This window comes from Doryrhamphus excisus, chromosome 2 (genome assembly GCF_030265055.1).
Source record: "Doryrhamphus excisus isolate RoL2022-K1 chromosome 2, RoL_Dexc_1.0, whole genome shotgun sequence".
In the NCBI taxonomy this organism is placed as follows: domain Eukaryota; kingdom Metazoa; phylum Chordata; class Actinopteri; order Syngnathiformes; family Syngnathidae; genus Doryrhamphus; species Doryrhamphus excisus.
Window position 1 is genome coordinate 24,031,569 of NC_080467.1, and position 24,180 is coordinate 24,055,748.

Below are 24,180 nucleotides of genomic sequence, written 5' to 3' on the forward strand. Positions count from 1 at the left end.
ATTGCTCTACTTACCGATGTATTGTCGTCCATATAACTTGCCGTTTTCGTCTTGATACCTTCGCTTGTGTTGTGTTGCCGCCAACTGCACAATAGACCTTTCATAACTCCATCCCTTTGGCAGCGAAGGGGGCACGTCATGACGGTCTACGTCACCAAGCTTAAGCGCTGGACTTAAGCATTTATTTATGTAAGCGATAAAATGATTTTCAGAGGTTTTACTAAGTTAGTAAACTTTATTATTGTTATATTTAATAAGGCTCTGGGTCATTTTCTGAGTGTAGTATTTTGTACATCATTCTAATGGTCAGATCCTTTCGACAACCATTGGTTTATGTTTTATTCTGAAGCAGTGCGTTGCGGTGTGTGGAATGCATTGGAACATTTTGCTCTTTATGGAAAAGTGGATGGCTCTTAAATGAGCCGTTGTGGTGAATCTTCTGCAGATTTTCAGCGATTTCTTTTTTATACAGTGAGCACGCAATGCCATATGCTTGTTTTTTCTATATTCATTTTGTCAATAGGTGACATTTTGTTGAGTGAGGCACGATTGGTCATTTTTCAAATATTGACCCGCCCAACTTTCACAATACATTCAATCAGACAATCGCTGATAGGTTGTTTTTTGAGTGACTTACGATTGGTCATTTATCCAAAGGCGGAGCCTGACAGGTTGGTTTTGTGAGCTACGATTGGTCAGTTCTTCCACGGTGTGGTGCATGGTGCTATAAATGCTGCTTCGCGCGACCACGCTTTACTTCTTCTGTTCGACCGAACAGAACGCTTTTGGAGAGAGAACGCTTTTTGCATTGCCGATATCAGGACAAAGGACCCATATTCGCAGGAATCTGCAGTTTGCCATTGTGTTGGACTTCATCTGCCGACATAGAGGTGAGTTTTCTTTTAATAGACTTCGTAAACTGAAATATATTTATTTGTAAGGACAAAACGTTCTTGATGATAAAAAGACTGTAGCCCCTCTGCCGAGCGCGTTCCGCCGGAGTACACGTCCGGTTGGAGCTTAACTCCATTTTGTTTTTCTTCGGCTTTTTCGCCATATATGTATAATTTTATGTATTTATACGTTGTCATTAGTGCGTGTTTGGGATACACTGACGGTCGAAACTTAACTCCATATAGCTCAAGTTCTATTCGGTGCTGCTGCACGTAGGCCGTTTGTTTAGGATACACGAATAGTCGGAGCTTAACGCTGTACATCGAAAATTTATATTCGCTGTTGCCGCACCTTAAACGAGCCGTTAGCGGGCAATTTGCCATCTTATCGGAGCAGGCGGGGAGAAAATAAATTCTCACTGATGTTAAAAGTATGGGAGTATTTTACACCTAAAAGTAACGATTCTGTGTCCTGTGTTAAATAGCGATAGCGTATCATTTTTCGACGCCATGATTGCAATGATTAACATAGTCATTTAGCCAAAGCGCCACACTTACGTGTGCATGTGCCCACTCAAACGCACACCTGAATAGATGCACAAAATATGAGAGGGGGGGCTGGTGCTATTGTCCCCCCCCCCCCCCCCCCACACACACACACACACCCACCCACCCCATATTGTCAGTGGCCATGAATGTGACTGTGAATGGTTGTCTATGTGTCCTGTGGTTTTGCTGTTGACCAGGGTGTAGTCTGCCTCTTGCCAGAATACAGCTGGGGTAGGTTCAGCATGCCCGCAACGCTTGTGAGGATAAGCAGTACACAAAATGTATGGATATATTCATTCATTTTCTACCGCGGCTACTGGAGTCTAACCCAGCTGTATTTGGGCGAGAGGCGGGATATATCTTGGTTGCCAGCCATATATATAGACAACCATTCACACTCACTCTCATGCTTATGGACAATATGGCATCGTCAATGGGGGGGGGGGGGTGCACAGAGAAAACCCCCACACATGCGGGAGTGGCAACAAAAACAAGTACAAAGAGTCAAGTACAAGTTTAGCAAGGCGGTGAAAGAGGCTATAGGAGTGTGCAGACCTGCCTTAAAGCCCCCCCCCCCCACCTTAGTGACGACTCTTTCCATTCAGGAGAGAGGTGAAACAAACAGCCATCTACATATACATATTTCTACTGTTTATTCTGTATATTTAGTATTTTTCATTCTTTTTAATGTCTGCACCAACTTCACCAAAACCAATTCCTAGTATGTGTTTGATCATACCTGGCAGTAAACCTTTTTCTGATTCTGATTGTGGGAACTGACATTGATTTCATCTGTTTTCTTTTAGATGCCACAGAAGAAGGGTTTCCGTATGCGACGCACACCCAAGGCTGCCCAAGCTGTTGACTGTGCAGTTGTGCCAAAAGGTAGGGACGAAGTATCTTCACTGTCACCAGTGGAGGTACCAACAGGTGGGTTACAAAAGGTGGTAAAAGGGTCATTTCATCAAGGTAATACAAGGTTTAAGTATGCAGGAACACAGTGTATGGCGATTGCCTTATGTGTCACTGCTTTACACAGTATTAAAAATGTCTTGTTGTGGGATACTGCTGATCTAGACATGGCTGTTGTTGAAGGCGATCAGTTGTATACTACTCTAAGGGAACATCACGTAATTCATCACCCCTCCCACTTTTTGTGTGCCACAGAATTGCCCAAACAGGAGGTGATTGCTGGACACAAATTTGAGTTTTGTGTGAAGGATGATTATGCTTCAGGTGATGTCAATGTAGTTTCTGGCTATTATATTGAAAACGGAATTCACGTCACTCTGCATGATGCTTTACAAACAATGTTTAGCAAGTACAGCACATGCATTTTTACGGTCTGTCAAAGTAGTTGTGCCATAATTTGTGATGCTGGTCAGTATTGTCTGGTGGATTCACACTCGCGCAGCTGTAATGGCATGGTGTGCAGTGATGGAACCAGTGTTGTTCTGTGTTTTGGTAGTCTCGATGATCTTGCTAATCACATTAGCAATTTGGCTGCAGGTTTTGGTGGAACAGAGAAACTTTTTGAGATAGCTGGTGTTGTTGTGACTGTTGTAGCTGATAGAAAACGTCACTTGGAGGAGACTGATGTCTCCAAAAAGTTAAAAATGGCTGACATTTCTAGTACATGTGCATCTGATGTCGAAGTAGTCAGTGTTGTTACCACACAGCATGCCTTTTGTCCAATGCTTCAAAATGACTCCCAAGATGTGTGCCAACTTTTGAATATAGATTGTGAAGTTAAAACTGTGCCTGTCAATTTGCGTGTTGGACCCTTGGGAGCTCCCTGTAAAAAGGAGAGCATTGTTGCTGACGGCAACTGTTTTTTCCGTGCCATATCACAAGCGGTGAGTGGCACACAGAAAAATCACAGGAGAATTAGACTCCATGTGGTTAAACATATGGAAAAGCACTGTGAAGATTACGAGAAGCTTCTCAGGAGTGAGTACAGTTGTTTGACAGAGTATATTAGTGTTTCCAAAATGAAATATGTCAATAGCTGGGCAACAGAGGTGGAAATTCAGGCTGCAGCGGATAGTTTAGGAATAAATATCTTTACTTTTTACTCTGAGCGTTGGTTGAGATATAGTTCAACGTCAGAATCCAGTTGCGGGATTTATTTGGACAACTCGAGTGGTAATCACTACGAGTGTGTGACATGTGTCAATGAGGGCCTGTTAGGAAGTTGCTTTGGCATTTGTCGGAGTGGTACACCTGATACCAGTCAGCATGATACCAGGTCTCACAAGCATTTGGACAATCAAGAAATTTGTGAAGGTATTGGTTCTAATGATGTGAATAGGGCTGTTGAACCAAGCAAAGAAAAACGCCAGTCCATGATTACACTTGTAAGCCCATCCAAGTATATTAAAAAGAAGAAGGCCCTGGACCAAAGATCCAAATATGTGGCCGAAATGTTGGAAAGGGAGAAGAAAATAACATTGAGTGTAAAGAAATACAAAGAACAAGCTGTCTTTAGGCAGAGAATGAAGTCAAGGAGTGTAGCAAAATATAGAAGTGATGTAGTGCATCAAAACATAGTTAAAACATCTAGCATCACAAAGTATAAAAGGGATATCTTGCACAGGGACAGAGTCAAGACACGTAGTGTCCAAAAGTATGAAAGTGACAGCTCGCACAGGGACAGAGTCAAGACACGTAGTGTCCAGAAGTATAAAAGTGACAGCTCGCACAGGGACAGAGTCAAGACATGTAGCGTCCAGAAGTATAAAAGTGACAGCTCGCACAGCGACAGAGTCAAGACACGTAGCGTCCAGAAGTACAAAAGTGACAGCGTGCACAGGGAACAAGTCAAGGCGCAGAGCGTCAAAAAATATAAAATAGATACAAGGCACCGGGCCATTGTAAAACTTGCTAGTATTAAGAAATATCACAGTAGTTTAGAACATAAAATGAGTGTCATTGCAGATGTGAAGACACGAAGGCATGCTGCAAAGTTGCGAGAGGAAGAGTTTGATGTTGTTGTTGAGCAGTTTTTAGAGAAAGTTAAGAATGGGCCCCAGTTTGTCTGCTGTGTGTGCCATAGGTTGATGTTTAAACATCAGGTCCTGCAGTGTCACAGAGAGCATTACAGCAAAAGTGCAAGTGCTTCTCTTGTGAACACGTGCATTAATGAGCAGTATTTGCACAAATGTGATGTAGAGTGCACAGTACCATGTGTGTTGGTGGAGTCTGGTAGAGGGCAGCTGTGGATTTGCTACAGTTGCCATTATAAACTTAGCAAAGGGGAATTCCCACCTGAATGTGTTGCAAATAATTTGAGTGTGGACCCGATTCCTCCTGAGCTGGCTTGCTTAAACAGCTTAGAGCAACACTTAATTGCACTAAATATCCCCTTCATGAAAATGCTAGCTTTGCCTAAAGGGGGGCAAAATGGTGTCCATGGTCCTGTGACTTGTGTTCCGGCCAATGTAGTTGAAACGACAAATTTGTTGCCACGGTCCAATATGGAAGGCTCTATGCTCCGTGTCAAGCTCAAAAGAAAGTTAACTTACAAAGGACACTATGAGTACCATTTTGTAGACAGCATGCACATTCGAGAAGCGTTGAGGTATTTAAAAGAGTCAAATGTGCATTATGAAGATATAGAGTACAACGAGGAGTGGGTCAATGACTTTTGTAGGGAACCTGATGCCTCTCAGGTGGAGGACAGTGTTCCTGCTGTAGATGTCACACCGCCTCTAGATACAGAAGATGAACAGCTCCATGATAGACAGCAACACTGCATGTTTCAGGACACATGTTTAATGCCAGTTGACATTGGTCAGGAAGTGTTGGATCAGTACTATGACAATATATTGAATGTGGCTCCGGCAGAAGGCAATAATCCTGTGAGGTTGCTTTCTGACCATTCAAATGAAGCTAGATGTTTCCCTGTGTTGTTTCCACGTGGCCGTTTTACATTTCATGATACACGGCAATATAGACTGACTGCATCCAGATATTTTAATAATCGTGTCATGCATGCTGATAAGAGGTTTGGGCAGAATGTGGAATACATATTCTATGCCCAGTATTTGTGTGAACTTCTGCAGGTAGTGTCGAGCATTTCCATTGCTTTACGCAAAGGAATTGCTGGTTTGGTGGCAAAAATGGCCAAGGATTTGTTGACCAACGATGAGTCGTTAAAGACATTGTTGGAATGTGACCAGGGCTATCGTTTTTTGAAGCCCATCAGAGGCACTCCAGCCTTTTGGCAGAGTACGCAGCGCGATATTTTGGCGTGTGTGCGTCAGCTTGGTGTTCCCACATGGTTTTGCTCCTTTTCGTCTGCAGATTTACGGTGGCAAAACTTGTTAGACTGTGCTTTGAGACAAGATGGAAGAACGCAAACAGCTGCAGAGTTGGAGTGGGCTGATAGGTGCGACTTGTTGCGACGCAATCCTGTGACTGCTGCACGTATGTTTGATTTCCGGTGGCATGTTTTTCTGAGAGAGGTGATAATGTCTTTGAGCCAACCGATTGGCAAAGTTGTGGACTATTTTTACCGGGTCGAGTTTCAACAGCGTGGTTCTCCACATGTCCACTGTTTGTTCTGAGTAGACAAAGCCCCGAAGATTGATGTAAACACTGATGAGGAAGTTACTGACTTTATTGATAGATACGTCACCTGTGAATTGCAGACACAGGATGAAGTATTGTCAGACACGGTGTCTTCTGTGCAGCAGCATTCAAAGCGACATTCCAAAACATGTAAAAAGAAAAATACCACGTGTCGTTTTGGTTTTCCTAAACCTGTGTCTGGCCGAACATTTATTAGCCGTCAGTTTGAGGGACAGGGAGACAAAACGTGCAGTTGCCAGGGTAGCCAAACTGGCATTAAAACATGCACATGTCCGAAAGTCTCCAAAAATTCTGTAGACATGAAAGCAGAAGAGGCATCAGAAATCATAAAATCCATAAAAACAGCCCTGGCTGACGAGAACCACACTTATCAAAGTGTGGAACATTTGTTCCATAGTCTGGGTATAACCCAAGAAATTTTTGAGACTGCACACCGCCGCTTGGGTCGGCGTACAGAGGTCATAATAAGGCGCCAAATAAACGAAATTTGGATCAATCCGTACAGCAAACCTCTGCTGAAATGCTGGAATGCAAACATGGACATCCAGTATGTAGTTGATGCATATGCCTGCGTAGTGTACATCATTTCGTACATTTCCAAAGCTGAAAGGGAGATTGGATTGCTGCTGAGTAATGCCCAGAAAGAAGCATCCAAACAGGCAAACGTCAGTGCCAAAGAGGCCTTAAAAAGTCTTGGCAGTGTGTACCTGCACAATAGAGACGTTTGTGCACAAGAGGCCGTTTACCGGCTGACAAATATGCACCTTAAAGAATGCTCACGTAAAGTTGTCTTTGTTCCAACAGGGGACAATGTAGTTAAAATGAGTTTACCTGTCAGTGTCTTGCGACAAAAAGCGGCATCAGCGGAACTAACAACAGAGGACATGTGGATGACCAGCATTGTTGATCGCTATAAAAATCGACCAAATAACAACACCTTTAATGACATGTGCTTGGCGCAATTTGCATCCGAATACCGTCTTGTCACCAAAAACGAAAGGTCAAAATCCAAAATAGAACTGAAAAATAATTACGGACATGTGACCAAACGTACACGGACCAAACCTGCCGTAGTACGCTCTGCGTGTTTTTCCCAAACAAAAAACCCAGAGTTATACTATCGTAGCCTTTTGCAGTTGTATCTGCCATACCGGGTGGATTTGCAGTTAAGACCTGCCAACTGCCCAACATTTGAAGAGTTTTACAACAACGGTGCAATCAGATTAAATGACGGGTCGATGCATTCTGTCCGATCCATCGTGGATGTAAATCAACAACATTTTGACAGTAACGGGGATGAACTGGACAGCATCCAAAGATCTATTGATCACAGCGGTGTTGCTGAGGATGCGTGGTGTCTGTTGTGTCCCGAACAAGAATTAGAACGGCTACAGTGTGAAGAAGAGCGTCAGAAAAAACATCAATTAGTAGAAGAAGAGGCAGAAATAATACCTGATTTGGCAAATGAAAATAGACCAGCTCTAAATATCCAAAAACAAAACTCATTGAGTCGAAATGATGGCTTGGCATTGATCCGCTCCCTAAATAATACTCAAATGGACATTTTTTACAAAATTAGACAGTGGTGCCTCGAGAAAGTAGGTGGGAGAAAACCCGAGCCATTACATTTATTCATCACAGGTGGTGCCGGGACAGGAAAAAGCCACCTAATTAAAGCCATCCATTATGAGGCTACCAGGTTGTTGTCAACAATGTGTCGGCAACCCGACAACATTTCTGTATGTCTGACGGCTCCGACAGGTATTGCTGCGTACAACCTGAATGCCACAACCATCCACAGCACCTTGAGCATCGGCAAGGATACCCGTTTGCCTTACACACCACTGGGTGAGGAAACAGTGAATTCCTTGCGTGCCAAGTTTGTGGACCTCCAAATTTTGATAATCGACGAAATATCAATGGTAGATCACAAGTTGTTGACATACATTCATGGTAGGTTGCGACAGATCAAACAAACTGGAGACTATGCTGCTTTCGGCAACGTCAGCATCATTGCAGTAGGTGATTTCTACCAGTTGCCGCCAGTCAAGGGAAAACCTCTCTACGTCGAAGATGCCACTTTGAACTTGTGGACCAGTCTCTTTCGTGTGGTCGAACTCACAACGATTGTGCGTCAAAAAGATAATGTATTTGCAGCATTGCTAAATAGACTACGCAAACAGCCAAAAGGCGCGGCGTTGTTAGAAACAGATGTCGCACTTCTAAAGCAGCGGGAAACAGGTGAAGTCAGCACCGCATTACACATTTTCCCAACCAATCGGCAAGTTAATGAATACAACTTAAATCAGCTTTTCAAAATATGCCCACAGTACACAACAGTGAAATCTCAGGATTACAGCCATAACAAAAAATCAGGAAAATTAGAAAAAAAAGTAGGGCACCACAGCAAAGTTTACAACACGTGTTTAGAGGAAACTCTGCACATCGCTAAAGATGCACGTGTAATGCTTTGCAAAAACATCGATATTGAAGACGGCTTAGTTAACGGGGTTTGTGGCACCGTCTCTGACATAGTTTTCCAAAAGGATGACACATTTCCCAGTAGGATCTATGTTAAATTTGATGATGACAAAGTAGGCAGACAAAGGCGCGCACAAACAGTTAGTGAATCGATCACACGAAAAGGCAGTACTTTTATTGTGCCAGAGGAAGAAAAAGTAACAAAAAGTGGTGGCATGCGTCACCAGTTCCCTCTGAAGCTCGCTTGGGCTTGCACAGTACATAAAGTCCAGGGTGTTACCGTGAGCAATGCAGTTGTGTGTCTGGACAGGGTGTTTGCCGCAGGGCAGGCATATGTAGCCTTGAGCCGGGTCACAGGTTTAACCGGTTTGATTATTCAGGACTTCGATGAAGCAAAAATATATTGTAATGATGCCATTAAGGATGCTGTAGGAAGGATGCCCCCATTTTTGACAGAAAGGGAAACACCACACAATGTACAACCACCACATCTCACAATTTACTTGATGAATGTCCAAAATTTGACCAAACATGCGTCAGATTTGGCAGCATGTACACAGCACCTGCAGCCTAACTGCATCGCTGTGACGGAAACGTGGCTGCCAACAGCATGTACACCCAGCAGTGTAACCATTCCTGGCTACCATTTCCATAGCCAACCACGATGTTTGTCTTACTCCAGCAGTAACCCTGCTTTGGTAGAATTACAAGGGCAACAGCATGGCGGAGTTGGCATGTACATTGCAGACCACCTGCACTGTAGTGTTGTCTCCGCCCCAAACTTCAACTTGGAAGTTTTACTGGTGAACTGCTCCGCACCCAGTGTGTTAATAGCAGTTGTGTATCGACCACCGTCCTATCCAATGGCGTTGTTTCAAGGTCACCTTGGCACGCTGCTGGATTGGTTGCACCAGAAGTACGCCAGCATTGTCGTACTGGGAGATTTTAATGAAAATTTGTTAAAATCTTCCACTATCAGCACATTCATGGCTAGGAAAGGGTTCTGCCAGTCAGTCAAACATCCTACCACAGAAAAGGGTACATTAATTGACCATGTATATGTCAAAACATCACACTTTGATGTAGAATCGGTTGTGATGCCCACCTATTTCAGTGATCATGAAGGGATTTTGTGCTCCTTTAAACGCCAAATTTAAAACGCACACACACAGGCACACACACACGTTCCACTTCAGCATTCTTCTGGCAGACTTATGGTGTGTGAAATGGGTTCAGGTGGTCTCACATGTTTAGCCAGTGGACAATTTACAAGCCACGAGTTTGCTCTTCCGAGAACGGTGGATTGTATTTGTCAATCACTGAATAAAAGTGAAACCACAGTGAAACTATTTGCCTTTTCTGAACACAAACTGGTTATTTGTCAAACCAGTAAATGAACTTGTACATATTGTAAACATGTACATATTGTAAATATTTTATATTTATATAATATTTAAATAGTGTACATATTATATGTAAATATGTTAATATGTAAATATGTAATATGAAATATGAAATATGAAATATGAAATATGAAATATGTAAATATGTATATAGTACCTGATGAAATGATCCCAGTGCTGCCTCACTCACCTGTCCTCTTGTCTTGATAGTTACCGCCTGTCTGTCTTAAAGTTAAATGCTAAAGGGATTCAAACCTTTTAGAACTTTTCGAGTAGAGAAATTGTATTAGTCAATCACTGGCGCAAAATTCAACACTGCCCAAAATTAAGATTCAAAGGGATTAAAACTAAGACTTTTCTGAACACATAGTTGGTATTTTTCTAACAGTGGACAATTTACAATCCGCGAGTTTACTCTTCCGAGAACGGTGGATTGTGTTTGTCAATCACTGACGAAAAATACGTTTTTTCAGACGCGGTAATGCAAACAATGAGGGCTATGTAAATATGTAAATATATATGTAAATATGTAAATATGTAAATATGTAAATATGTAAACATGTAAATATGTAAATATGTAAACATGTAAACATGTAAACATGTAAATATGTAAATATGTGAATGTATATTGTGACTAACCTCTGCTCTTGTCTTTCTAGTTGCTGCCTGTCTTCAGTTCCACACACATCTTTATATTAAACATAGTAGAAGTGCATACGTATATTGACATAGTCGCAGTAGAAGTACATGCGTATATTAGTTAACATAGTAGCAGTAGAATAGCATAGAAGTAAAGCTAATCCCATAAGTGCATCATACCAACTATTATAATAGCAATGTAGTCGTTTGCATGCATGTGAGTTTTCATCAACAGGACAAGACCCCTCTGACGGTGTGAGTGACCTCTGACAACTGCTGCATGTGGTAAGCTATGGAGCTGTTTTCACTATTCATATTGGTCAAATTCTGTTAATGTGTGAAACACTTGCCTTTTTTGCCACTTGACAATTATACTCATGTGATTTCTCCCGATACGTAAACCGAGCTCCAGACCACAAATAAAACTTTGCTTGGTAAATAAAATACATCTTGAAATGTTGCCAGTCACATAAAAACACTTTATTTTTTAATATTTTATTATTTCCTTCCTCATGCTGTCTTCTTTGACCTTTTTATATGATCTGCTCATAGCAAGTTTACTAACGCATTTCCTTTCACGCTTTCTCTGACCTGTAGTGAATGCTTCCTGCTTCCAGAGGAGCTCCCACCGTTGCACCTTGACATCCACCCATTGCTGACTGGATAGGATACTGGTGATTCCGGGAACTGGTCATCGTGGGACTGCAACTGCTGATCCTTTCCTCCACCCATTCTTAACCCTCTGTCCTTTCTTCACCACTGTCTACCTACAATCTCTCCGTCATCCCTCTCAACCCAACCGGTCGAGACAGAAGGCCGCCCCATAGAGCCTGGGTTCTGTCCAAGGTTTCTCAAAGAGTTTTTCCTTGCCTCCGTTGCCAAGTGCTTGCTCGTGTGGGGTTCAGTTGGTTCTTTCTAGATAACTTCCAATTGATGATTTGAATTGGCAATATATAAAATAAATTGGCTTGACATAACTGCTTTTGTCATTTCTGCATGTTTAGTACATAACCCCACACGTGTTCATTCATAGTTTAGACAATCTACATTGTCAACTCAGTCTCTGCTGCTATCCTGCAAAACACTCCACCCACTTTGATCCTGGGTGGACCACAGAGATGCTTCACAGACCAAGGACCCAACCAGCGATCGTGATCGAGTCCACCATCATGGCACACAGGCTGCCCTCTAACCAACAGTCGTGATCCAGTCCATCATCCAGCACACTGGCTGCCCACTAGTCCACAAACTGATGGGGTAAATCCAAATATGAATTGTACTTAGATTTTTGATGATAAATTTGTTAAAATAGAAATGATACCAAATGCAATAAACTGTATATTCAAAATATTTATAAGCTTTCTGGGTACGTCGACATAAGTGTCACCTCCCCAAATAAAAGAATTAACCATAAGATAAACTTGGGATCACACTTGCTCCAACCCACTAACTAGTGTTGTCTTGAGGAAAAACACCGTAACAATTTAATCCCCACAAATGTAATAAATACGTGGAAACCTCTCCTTAAGGGGATAGGTTTTTACTGTATATGTGAGTTACATACTTCTGTCATGTACACACCAACAATTATGACAATATATATATATATAGATGAAAAAATTTAATGTCCAATTTGTACAAAATTTGTGATTTTGTTTTGCTGTTTTTTGTGGATATTTGCTTTTTTCACTTAGGATATGACAGATAAAAAAATATATTTTCCTTTAGAACAGGAGTATGATGATTTCTATGAGAATGAAAACTTTTTAGCTGAGCTCTGTCTCAATAGAATATATGAGGAGTCACACTTAAGTTTTTTGAAGTCAGATGAACATAAATCATTTAGCTTTGAGAATGACATTGATCCAGATGCAAATTTTTATAAAGATTGGAACGCTGGGTCCAAATATTACACGGAAAATCTGTTTAATGAACTCGGTCTGGATGGATTTTCAATTATACACTTTAATAGTCGAAGCCTCTATGCAAATTTTGATCAAATCAAAGAAAATTTGCAATCATTAAAACATAGTTTTCAAGTCATTGCCATCAGTGAAACCTGGCTGACAAATGAAAAGGGCTCCAATTTCATATTGGAGGGATACAATCATTTTAGTGTAAACCGCAAAACTAAAAGGGGTGGTGGAGTGGCTCTCTTTGTACAGAAAGACTTTCAGTGTAGAGTGGTTGACAGTACGGTTGTGGATGATATCATGGAGAGTCTGACAATTGAAATTCATTCCACGAATCTGAAAAGTATTATTGTGAGTTGTGTATATAGGACACCTGGCTCTTGTATTGATTCCCTTGTTAATTCCATGGTTGACATTTTAGGTAAGGTATGTGATAAGAAACAAGTTTTTGTTTGTGGTGATTTCAATATTGATTTAATGAAATGGAATGAACATAAAATGACAACAGAATTTTGCAACACAATGTTCAGTTTAGGTATTTGGCCTCTAATTGATAAACCGAGTCGAATAACTAAAGAGAGTGCAACACTTATAGACAATATTTTTACAAATACTCATCAACAAGTAACAAGTGGTTTGCTCATAAGTGATGTCAGTGACCACCTTCCTGTTTTTGTAGTTGTGCATAATTTAATTGCTAAATGTCCGACTGATAAAAATAAACTTCCCTGCAAATTAAGGAGACTAAAAACACCAGAAAGAACTGAAGCCTTAAAGAAGGATCTTAGGAATTGTAACTGGGATGAGGTTTATGTCGATGATCCAGATTTAGCATATGATGCATTTTTGTCTGTATTCTTGAAATTATATAATAAGCATTGTCCTATAAAAATGTGTAGGGTGAAAGATCATTATGAAGGTAAACCATGGATTACAAAAGGTCTGCAAAAGGCATGCAATAAGAAAAATCAACTGTACAAAAAGTTTTTACAGCAGAGAACTAGTGATAGTGAGGAAAAATATAAGCGTTATAAGAACAAACTAACTACTATTATGAGAACTCAAAAAAAGGAATACTACAGTAAAATGTTGGAGGACAGTAAAAATAATATACAAAAAACTTGGAAGGTAATCAATTCTATCATTCAGAATAAAAATAATAATTTAGAACTTCCTGATTTTTTTATAAATAAAGTTAATGATAGAGTGGATGATTTAAAAAATATTGTTGACGAGTTCAATGACTACTTTGTAGATGTTGGAGCTTCTTTGGCAAAACAGATTACTGTATCTGATGACAACAAAAACATGTTTAAAAATTTGATCAACACTAATGTTAGTTCTATGTTTCTAAGTGGGGTACATGAAACTGACATTATTGAAATTGTAAGAAAATTAAAAAATAAGAGATCACTCGACATCCATTCCATTGATACAGTAATTATTAAAGATGTTATTGATTATATTGTCAGACCTTTGACCTATGTTTGTAATCTGTCTTTTCAAAAAGGGACCTTTCCTGACAACATGAAGTTAGCAAAAGTGATCCCAATTTATAAAAATGGTGACAAACACTGTATGGAAAATTACAGACCAATATCACTTTTGCCACAATTTTCAAAAATTTTAGAGAAATTGTTTGTGAAACAATTAAATCTCTTCATTCATAAAAATAAATTATTAAGTGAAAATCAATACGGATTCAGAGAAGGTAGAACTACTGCATTTGCAGTAATGCAAATGGTAGAAGAAATATCAAATGCAAATGAAAATGGTGAGTGTTCTATTGGTCTGTATATTGATCTGCAGAAGGCTTTTGATACCATAGATCACAGACAGTTATTGAAGAAATTAGAGATGTATGGAATACGAGGGGTTGCTCATTCTTGGTTGGAAAGTTATTTAGGTAATAGACACCAGTGTGTACAAATCAATAACACTAGTTCAGCACTTAGAAAGATCACATGTGGTGTACCACAAGGATCAGTGATTGGTCCAATATTGTTCATTCTCTATATCAATGACATCTGCAATGTAACTGGTTTTTTTAGATATGTAATATTTGCAGATGATACCAATTTGTTTTGCTCTGGTAAGAATTTAAAGGAACTTTTGCGTTGTGTAGAAATGGAGCTGGAAAATCTCAAGACTTGGTTTGATGTCAATAAATTATCTTTAAATATTAAGAAAACAAAATTTATGGTTTTTGGGAATCTAAATGAAAGCGATTGTAATGTTAAACTGAAAATCTGTAATGTCGACATTGAAAGAGTTTCTGAGACTAAATTCCTTGGGGTTGTCATTGATCAAAAATTAACATGGAAACAACACACTGAATATATCAAAGGGAAAATGTCAAAATCACTTGCAATCCTTTATAAATCCAGATATGTATTGAATTCCAAGGCTTTGCATTTGATCTACAATTCATTGATTGTTCCCTACATATCTTACTGTGTGGAATTGTGGGGATCCACTTTTAAAAGCACCATAAATTCAATAATAAAACTGCAAAAACGAGCAATACGTATCATTAATAAGGCTGATTATTATGCTCACACGGAGCCACTTTTTCTAAATTCTCATGTCATGAAATTTTACGATTTGTTTTATTATAAAATAATGCAAATTATGTTCAGAGCAAAATCAAAAACGCTCCCTGACTCAATACAGAAGTTCTTTTCAATTCAGGAGAGTCCCTATAATCTCAGAGGTGTTTGTAAATTTACTGTACAAAAAGCTAAAAAAGGTATGAAAAGGAGATGCGTCTCCATCACTGGAGTTAAATTCTGGAATGATGCCAACATAAATTTAAAAACATGTCATTCCTTTTTGGCTTTTAAGAAAATGGTTTGTAAAGCTATTTTTGAAGTTTATAAGTGTGATTAATTTTCTGTTGTTGTTTCTTTGCTTTTCTGGAGGTTGGTAGCCTAAAAAGCTGAAATTATAGGATAGGCTTTTATAAGCAGTTTGCTTCTGCCTATGCCTTTTCAGTCATTATTATTCAACACATGAATTTTGATTTTGTGATTATGTTATTGATGTCAATATTGTGTACAATATTTGGTGTTGTCATGACTGAATAAAAAAAAAAAAAAAAAAAAAAATATCTACATATTGTATCCAGACCTTTGAGGCAAATGTGTGCTGTTATTAAAGTAATGATCCAAAAACAAAATTTGTGTGTATTTATATTTGCAAAATAAAATTGACGATGAAAAATTGACTGTAAATGGTTGTCTATATGGGCTGGGACCAGTCCAGCATGTACCCCACCTCTCAGTGAAATATAGCTGGGATTGGTTCCAGCACACCTATGACCCATGTGGAGGATGAACAGCATAGAAGATGGATGGTATAATGATGAATGTCAACATAATTGTGTCCATAATTGACAGTGTGGCAGGGTGTTACGACAGATATTGACAATTCTTTCAAAGGTGGGTATGTGGTCAGGTCCCTAAAAGTCTCAGGAGAGACATACCATGTAGAATGTAGTTCTACTTTTCCAGAGGTTGCTGGCGCTATACAGTCTAAAGTGGGTACATGGTCATGTCCTGTCGGTGCCACCATAGAAAAAAATCAGACCACATGGAATGGAGTTATACAATTTAAACAGTTGGTGGCGCTATATGTACACACAGTCAGACTGATTTAGAGACTATCAGACCATGCATAGAGAAGTTACAGCAGTTATACATTTCCACCAGTTGGTAGCGCAATAGAGTCTATGCACACACATGGTAACAGACCGGAGAGTACCCCAAACCACCACAAAAAATGTAGAGATGATCCAACCATGAATCAGGAAGTTACAGCCGATATACATTTCCACCAGTTGGTGGCGCTATAGAGTCTATATATACACACACAGTCACAGACTGGAGGGTGACCGAACCCACTCAAAAAAATTTGGAGACGATCCGACCATGTGGAAGGAAGTTACGGCAGATATACATTTCCACCAGTTGGTGGCGCTGTGTTTTGAACATGGGTTCTGGAGCGTTAGGTGCGTCCTGTCATGATAGACGTCTCCACCGAAAATCATAGTGATACGTGCAATGGGTGGCGAGGGATAATGAATTGAAACTTCTAGGTGGCGCTAGTGTGTCAATTTAGATTGGTGTCACATGGGAGCACCACCAGGGCGCTCAGGCCTGGATTCTGACCTTACGTGTAAGATTTCAGCAGCCTGTGACCTTCTGCGGGCAAAATATGAGCCTTCGATGGTCAATGGCGAAGGCTGACCATTCGCCGTGGCCACGCCCACCACATGTGCTTTACACACATCATAGTCCATCGACTGACATCATCAGTCTGTCAGTCAAACTGTGTATTGACTTTGATGTACATTGCTTCAAGGCAAGGCCAGACACCAGGCAGGGCCAGATAAGGTAAAAGTTAAGGATAAAGTAAAAGTTTGGTGGCGTGCCACGCCCACATCCTAAGTAGCAGCCCAAAATCCTTCGCAATTTAACGTGGGCCATCCGTCTAGTGTCCGTTGATGCTACAACGGACTCATTCGGTCAAACCCCCTAGGAGGAGTTCGTCGAGATACGACCCCTACATCCTCTCCCAAATGGCCGCCGCCACCTAAAATGGCGGACTTCCTGTTGGTTTTTGAACATGGGTTCTTGAGACTTTTTTGTGCGTCCTGTCACGAGTGATGTCTCCTCCGAAAATCATGCCCATACGTGCAACGGGAGGCGAGGGATAATTATTTTAAAACTTGTAGGTGGCGCTAGTGAGTCAATTTGGCTTGGTTTCAAATGGGGGCCCCACCAGGGCCCTCAGGCCTGGAATCTGCCCCCCCTTATGAGTTTTCAAGCACATGCGACCTTCTGCGGGCGAATGATGACCCATTCTTTGTAAACGGCAAGGCCTGAGCATTCGCCGCCAGGCCACGCCCACCACGTGCGCTTTTCCTGCATCATGGTCCATCAACAGGCTTCACCAGGCTGTCAGGCAGTGACCTTGTGACCTCGGTGTTCATCTGATGAATCTCCTGCCAGAAAAGGCCTCATGTAGATGACACGCCTTTAGCCTGTCGCCAATAGGTGGCGCTGCGACGAAATCAGGAAGTGACCTATGGGGACGTTCGGGGCGGGGCCATGATCACATGTACCAAGTATGATGAAGATCTGACCATGTGGAGGCAAGTTATTCACGTCTACAGTTACGCTCAGCGTGCAAGGCCCGGGCAGATGAAAAAGGGCAAAATTTGGGGGCGTGCCACGCCCACATCATACGGAATATCCCAAAATCCTTCGCAATTTAACGTCGGCCATCCGTCTAGTGTCCGTTGATGCAACAACGGACTCATTCGGTCAAACCCCCTAGGAGGAGTTCGTCGAGATACGACCCCAACTTCTGGCCCGAAAAAGGCCGCCGCCATCCAAAATGGCCGACTTCGTGTGCATTTTCCAATATGGGTTCTTGAGACTTTTTGGTCCGTCCTGTCACGATAGACGTCTCCACCGAGTTTCGTGACAATCGGTGAAACTGGTGGCGGGGGCTAATTTTTTTTAAAATTCAAGGTGGCGCTAGAGAGCCAATTTTGGAACATTATATTTGAAACCCATAAAATATCAAATTTTTCGCCAGACCTGATGCGCTCAGCAAATTTGGTGAGTTTTCGGGCATGTTGAGGCCCTCAAAAAGGCCGACGGTTGGCAGAATAATAATAATAATTAAAACTGCAAGCAGTGATGAGCGGGCTCGAGCACCCCGACGCGGTCGGGGGTACGCGCGGGTCGGGGGTACACGCGGGTCGAGGGCGCGCGCGTGTTCGGACGGGCGCGCGGACGCACCGTACGAAAAACCGCAACGATGGGATAAGCGGTAAGGGAGTTACGGCACTTGCAATTTTCCGCCCGGAGGGGGCGACGCCGGCGGCGAGGCTGGTGCGCGGTCACGTCCCGTCCGGCGCCCCGAACCGCCATAAAAAAATTTGCGACGATCGGACCATGCGGTAGGTACTTGCGGCGGATATACGTTTCCGCCTGTGGGTGGCGCTATACAGTCTATGCGCCCACACGGTAACGGACCGGAGGGTACCCCGAACCACCAGAAAAAATTAGGTGCCGATCCGACCGTGCAGAAGGAAGTTACGGCTGATATACATTTCCACCAGTTGGTGGCGCTATAGCGTATGTACACACACTGTCATAGACCAAAGGGTAACCCGAACCACCAGAAAAAAATTCGGGCAGATCCGACCATGTGGGAGGAAGTTACGGCAGATATACATTTCCACCAGTTGGTGGTGCTATACAGTCTATGTACACACACAGTCATAGACCAGAGGGTACCCCAAACCACCAGAAAAAATTTGGGACCGATCCGACCATGTGGAAGGAAGTTACGGCAGATATACATTTTCACCAGTTGGTGGCGCTATAGAGTCTGTGTACACACACAGTCACAGAGTGGAGGGTGACCCAACCCAGCAAAAAACATTGGGACCGATCCGACCATGTGGAAGGAAGATACGGCTGATATACATTTCCACCAGTTGGTGGCGCTATAGAGTCTATGGACACGCAGATTCAAAGAGTGGAGGGTGACCCGACCGACCAAAAAAAATTTAGAGACGATCCGACCATGTGGAAGGAAGTTACGGCTATATACATTTCCACCAGTTGGTGGCGCTATAGAGTCTATGTATACACACAGTCATAGACCAGAGGGTACCCCGAACCACCAGAAAAAATTTGGGACCGATCCGACCATGTGGAAGGAAGTTACAGCTGATATACATATCCACCAGTTGGAGGCGCTATAGCGTATGTACACACACTGTCATAGACCAGAGGGTACCCCGAACCACCAGAAAAAAATTCGGGCAGATCCGACCATGTGGGAGAAAGTTACGGCAGATATAAATTTCCACCAGTTGGTGGTGCTATACAGTCTATGTACACACACAGTCATAGACCAGAGGGTACCCCAAACCACCAGAAAAAATTTGGGGCCGATGCGACCATGTGGAAGGAAGTTACAGCTGATATACATTTCCACCAGTTGGTGGCGCTATAGTGTATGTACACACACAGTCATAGACCAGAGGGTACCACAAACCACCAGAAAAAAATTTGGGCAGATCGGACCAAGTGGGAGGAAGTGACGGCAGATATACATTTTCACCAGTTGGTGGCGCTATAGAGTCTATGTACACACCCAGTCATAGACTGGAGGGTATCCCAAACCACCAGAAAAAATTTGGGGCCGATCCGACCATGTGGAAGGAAGTTACGGCAGATATACATTTTCACCAGTTGGTGAGGCTATAGAGTGTATGTACACACCCAGTCACAGGGTGGAGGGTGACCCAACCCAGCAAAAAAAATTTGGGACCAATCCGACCATGTGGAAGGAAGTTACAGCTGATATACATTTCCACCAGTTGGTGGCGCTATAGCGTATGTACACACACTGTCATAGACCAGAGGGTACCCTGAACCACCAGAAAAAAATTCGGGCAGATCCGACCATGTGGGAGGAAGTTACGGCAGATATACATTTCTACCAGTTGGTGGCGCTATAAAGTCTATGTACACACACAGTCATAGACCAGAGGGTACCCCAGACCACCAGAAAAAATTTGAGGCAGATCCGACCATGTGGAAGGAAGTTACAGCTGATATACATTTCCACCAGTTGGTGGCGCTATAAAGTTTATGTACACACAGTATAACAGACCAGAGATTGACCCAACACACCAAAAAAAATTTCAAGAGAATCTGACCATGAATCAGGAAGTTACGGCAGATATACATTTCCACCAGTTGGTGGCGCTGTGTTTTGAACATGGGTTCTGGAGCGTTAGGTGCGTCCTGTCATGATAGACGTCTCCACCGAAAATCATAGTGATACGTGCATCGGGTAGCGAGGGATAATGAATTGAAACTGCTAGGTGGCGCTAGTGTGTCAATTTAGATTGGTGTCACATGGGAGCACCACCAGGGCGCTCAGGCCTGGATTCTGACCTTACGTGTAAGATTTCAGCAGCCTGTGACCTTCTGCGGGCAAAATATGAGCCTTCGATGGTCAATGGCGAAGGCTGACCATTCGCCGTGGCCACGCCCACCACATGTGCTTTACACACATCACAGTCCATCGACTGACATCATCAGTCTGTCAGTCAAACTGTGTATTGACTTTGATGTACATTGCTTCAAGGCAAGGCCAGACACCAGGCAGGGCCAGATAAGGTAAAAGTTAAGGTAAAAGTTTGGTGGCGTGCCACGCCCACATCCTAAGTAGCAGCCCAAAATCCTTCGCAATTTAACGCGGGCCATCCGTCTTGTGTCCGTTGATGCTACAACGGACTCATTCGGTCAAACCCCCTAGGAGGAGTTCGTCGAGATACGACCCCTACATCCTCCCCCAAATGGCCGCCGCCACCTAAAATGGCCGACTTCCTGTTGGTTTTTGAACATGGGTTCTTGAGACTTTTTTTGTGCGTCCTGTCACGAGTGATGTCTCCTCCGAAAATCATGTCCATACGTGCAACGGGAGGCGAGGGATAATTATTTTAAAACTTGTAGGTGGCGCTAGTGAGTCAATTTGGCTTGGTTTCAAATGGGGGCCCCACCAGGGCCCTCAGGCCTGGAATCTGCCCCCCCTTATGAGTTTTCAAGCACATGCGACCTTCTGCGGGCGAATGATGACCCTTTCTTTGTAAACGGCGAGGCCTGAGCATTCGCCGCCAGGCCACGCCCACCACGTGCGCTTTTCCTGCATCATGGTCCATCAACAGGCTTCACCAGGCTGTCAGGCAGTGACCTTGTGACCTCGGTGTTCATCTGATGAATCTCCTGGCAGAAAAGGCCTCATGTAGATCACACGCCTTTAGCCTGTCGCCAATAGGTGGCGCTGAGACGAAATCAGGAAGTGACCTACGGGGACCTTCGGGGCGGGGCCATGATCACATGTACCAAGTATGATGAAGATCTGACCACGTGGAGCCAAGTTATTCACGTCTACAGTTACGCTCAGCGTGCAAGGCCCGGGCAGATGAAAAAGGGCAAATTTTGGGGGCGTGCCACGCCCACATCGTACGGAATATCCCAAAATCCTTCGCAATTTAACGTCGGCCATCCGTCTAGTGTCCGTTGATGCAACAACGGACTCATTCGGTCAAACCCCCTAGGAGGAGTTCGTCAAGATACGACCCCAACTTCTGGCCCGAAAAAGGCCGGCGCCATCCAAAATGGCCGACTTCCTGTTCGTTTTCCAATATGGTTTCTTGAGACTTTTTGGTCCGTCCTGTCACGATAGACGTCTCCACCAAGTTTCGTGACGATCGGTGAAAGTGGTGGCGGGGGCTAATTTTTTTTAAAATTCAGGGTGGCGCTAGAGAGGCAATTTTGGAACATTATATTTGAAACCCATAAAATATAAAATTTTTCGCCAGACCTGATGCGCTCGCCAAATTTGGTGAGTTTTCGGGCATGTTCAGGCCCTCAAAATGGCGCTCATTTTGGGAGAAGAATAATAATAATAAAAAACATTACGATTACAATAGGGCTTTCGCACTGGTCAGTGCTCGAGCCCTAATAATAATAATAATTAAAACTGCAAGCAGTGATGAGCGGGCTCGAGCACCCCGACGCGGTCGGGGGTACGCGCGGGTCGGGGGTACACGCGGGTCGAGGGCGCGCGCGTGTTCGGACGGGCGCGCGGACGCACCGTATGAAAAACCGCAACGATGGGATAAGCGGTAAGGGAGTTACGGCACTTGCAATTTTCCGCCCGGAGGGGGCGACGCCGGCGGCGAGGCTGGTGCGCGGTCACATCCCGTCCGGCGCCCCGAACCGCCATAAAAAAATTTGCGACGATCGGACCATGCGGTAGGTACTTGCGGCGGATATACGTTTCCGCCTGTGGGTGGCGCTATACAGTCTATGCGCCCACACGGTAACGGACCGGAGGGTACCCCGAACCACCAGAAAAAATTAGGTGCCGATCCGACCGTGCAGAAGGAAGTTACGGCTGATATACATTTCCACCACTTGGTGGCGCTATAGCGTATGTACACACACTGTCATAGACCAAAGGGTAACCCGAACCACCAGAAAAAAATTCGGGCAGATCCGACCATGTGGGAGGAAGTTACGGCAGATATACATTTCCACCAGTTGGTGGCGCTATAGAGTCTATGGACACGCAGATTCAAAGAGTGGAGGGTGACCCGACCGACCAAAAAAATTTAGAGACGATCCGACCATGTGGAAGGAAGTTACGGCTATATACATTTCCACCAGTTGGTGGCGCTATAGAGTCTATGTATACACACAGTCATAGACCAGAGGGTACCCCGAACCACCAGAAAAAAATTGGGACCGATCCGACCATGTGGAAGGAAGTTACAGCTGATATACATTTCCACCAGTTGGTGGCGCTATAGAGTCTATGTACACACCCAGTCATAGATTGGAGGGTATCCCAAACCACCAGAAAAAATTTGGGGCAGATCCGACCATGTGGAAGGAAGTTACAGCTGATATACATTGCCACCAATAGGTGGTGCTATACAGTCTATGTACACACAGTATAACAGACCAGAGATTGACCCAACACACCAAAAAAAATTTCAAGACAATCTGACCATGAATCAGGACGTTATGGCAGATATACATTTCCACCAGTTGGTGGCGCTATAGAGTCCATATACACAAACAGTCACAGACTGGAGGGTGGACCGAACCCACCCAAAAAATTAGGAGACGATCCGACCATGCGTGAGGAAGTTACAGCAGATATACATTTCCACCAGTTGGTGGCGCTGTGTTTTGAACATGGGTTCTGGAGCGTTAGGTGCGTCCTGTCATGATAGACTTCTCCACCGAAAATCATAGTGATACGTGCAACGGGTGGCGAGGGATAATGATTTGAAACTTCTAGGTGGCGGTAGTGTGTCAATTTAGATTGGTGTCACATGGGAGCACCACCAGGGCGCTCAGGCCTGGATTCTGACCTTACGTGTAAGATTTCAGCAGCCTGTGACCTTCTGCGGGCGAAATATGAGCCTTCGATGGTCAATGGCGAAGGCTGACCATTCGCCGTGGCCACGCCCACCACATGTGCTTTACACACATCACAGTCCATCAACTGACATCATCAGTCTGTCAGTCAAACTGTGTATTGACTTTGATGTACATTGCTTCAAGGCAAGGCCAGACACCAGGCAGGGCCAGATAAGGTAAAAGTTAAGGTTAAAGTAAAAGTTTGGTGGCGTGCCACGCCCACATCCTAAGTAGCAGCCCAAAATCCTTCGCAATTTAACGTGGGCCATCCGTCTAGTGTCCGTTGATGCTACAACGGACTCATTCGGTCAAACCCCCTAGGAGGAGTTCGTCGAGATACGACCCCTACATCCTCCCCCAAATGGCCGCCGCCACCTAAAATGGCCGACTTCCTGTTGGTTTTTGAACATGGGTTCTTGAGACTTTTTTGTGCGTCCTGTCACGAGTGATGTCTCCTCCGAAAATCATGCCCATACGTGCAACGGGAGGCGAGGGATAATTATTTTAAAACTTGTAGGTGGCGCTAGTGAGTCAATTTGGCTTGGTTTCAAATGGGGGCCCCACCAGGGCCCTCAGGCCTGGAATCTGCCCCCCCTTATGAGTTTTCAAGCACATGCGACCTTCTGCGGGCGAATGATGACCCTTTCTTTGTAAACGGCGAGGCCTGAGCATTCGCCGC

The 24,180-nt window shown here is 43.4% G+C and overlaps 1 protein-coding gene across 1 annotated transcript in view; it reads left to right on the forward strand.

Moving 5' to 3' along the window:
- Window positions 1-430: 430 nt before the first annotated feature.
- Window positions 431-24,180, forward strand: part of LOC131104874 (uncharacterized) — a 148,975-nt gene continuing 125,225 nt past the window's right edge. Inside the window, exons 1-4 of the mRNA XM_058052514.1 lie at window positions 431-890; window positions 2,249-2,906; window positions 7,797-7,914; window positions 7,993-8,164. Coding sequence (XP_057908497.1) covers window positions 2,249-2,906; window positions 7,797-7,914; window positions 7,993-8,164 — 948 coding nt within the window. The 5' untranslated portion in view covers window positions 431-890. The remainder of the gene's footprint in view (window positions 891-2,248; window positions 2,907-7,796; window positions 7,915-7,992; window positions 8,165-24,180) is intronic.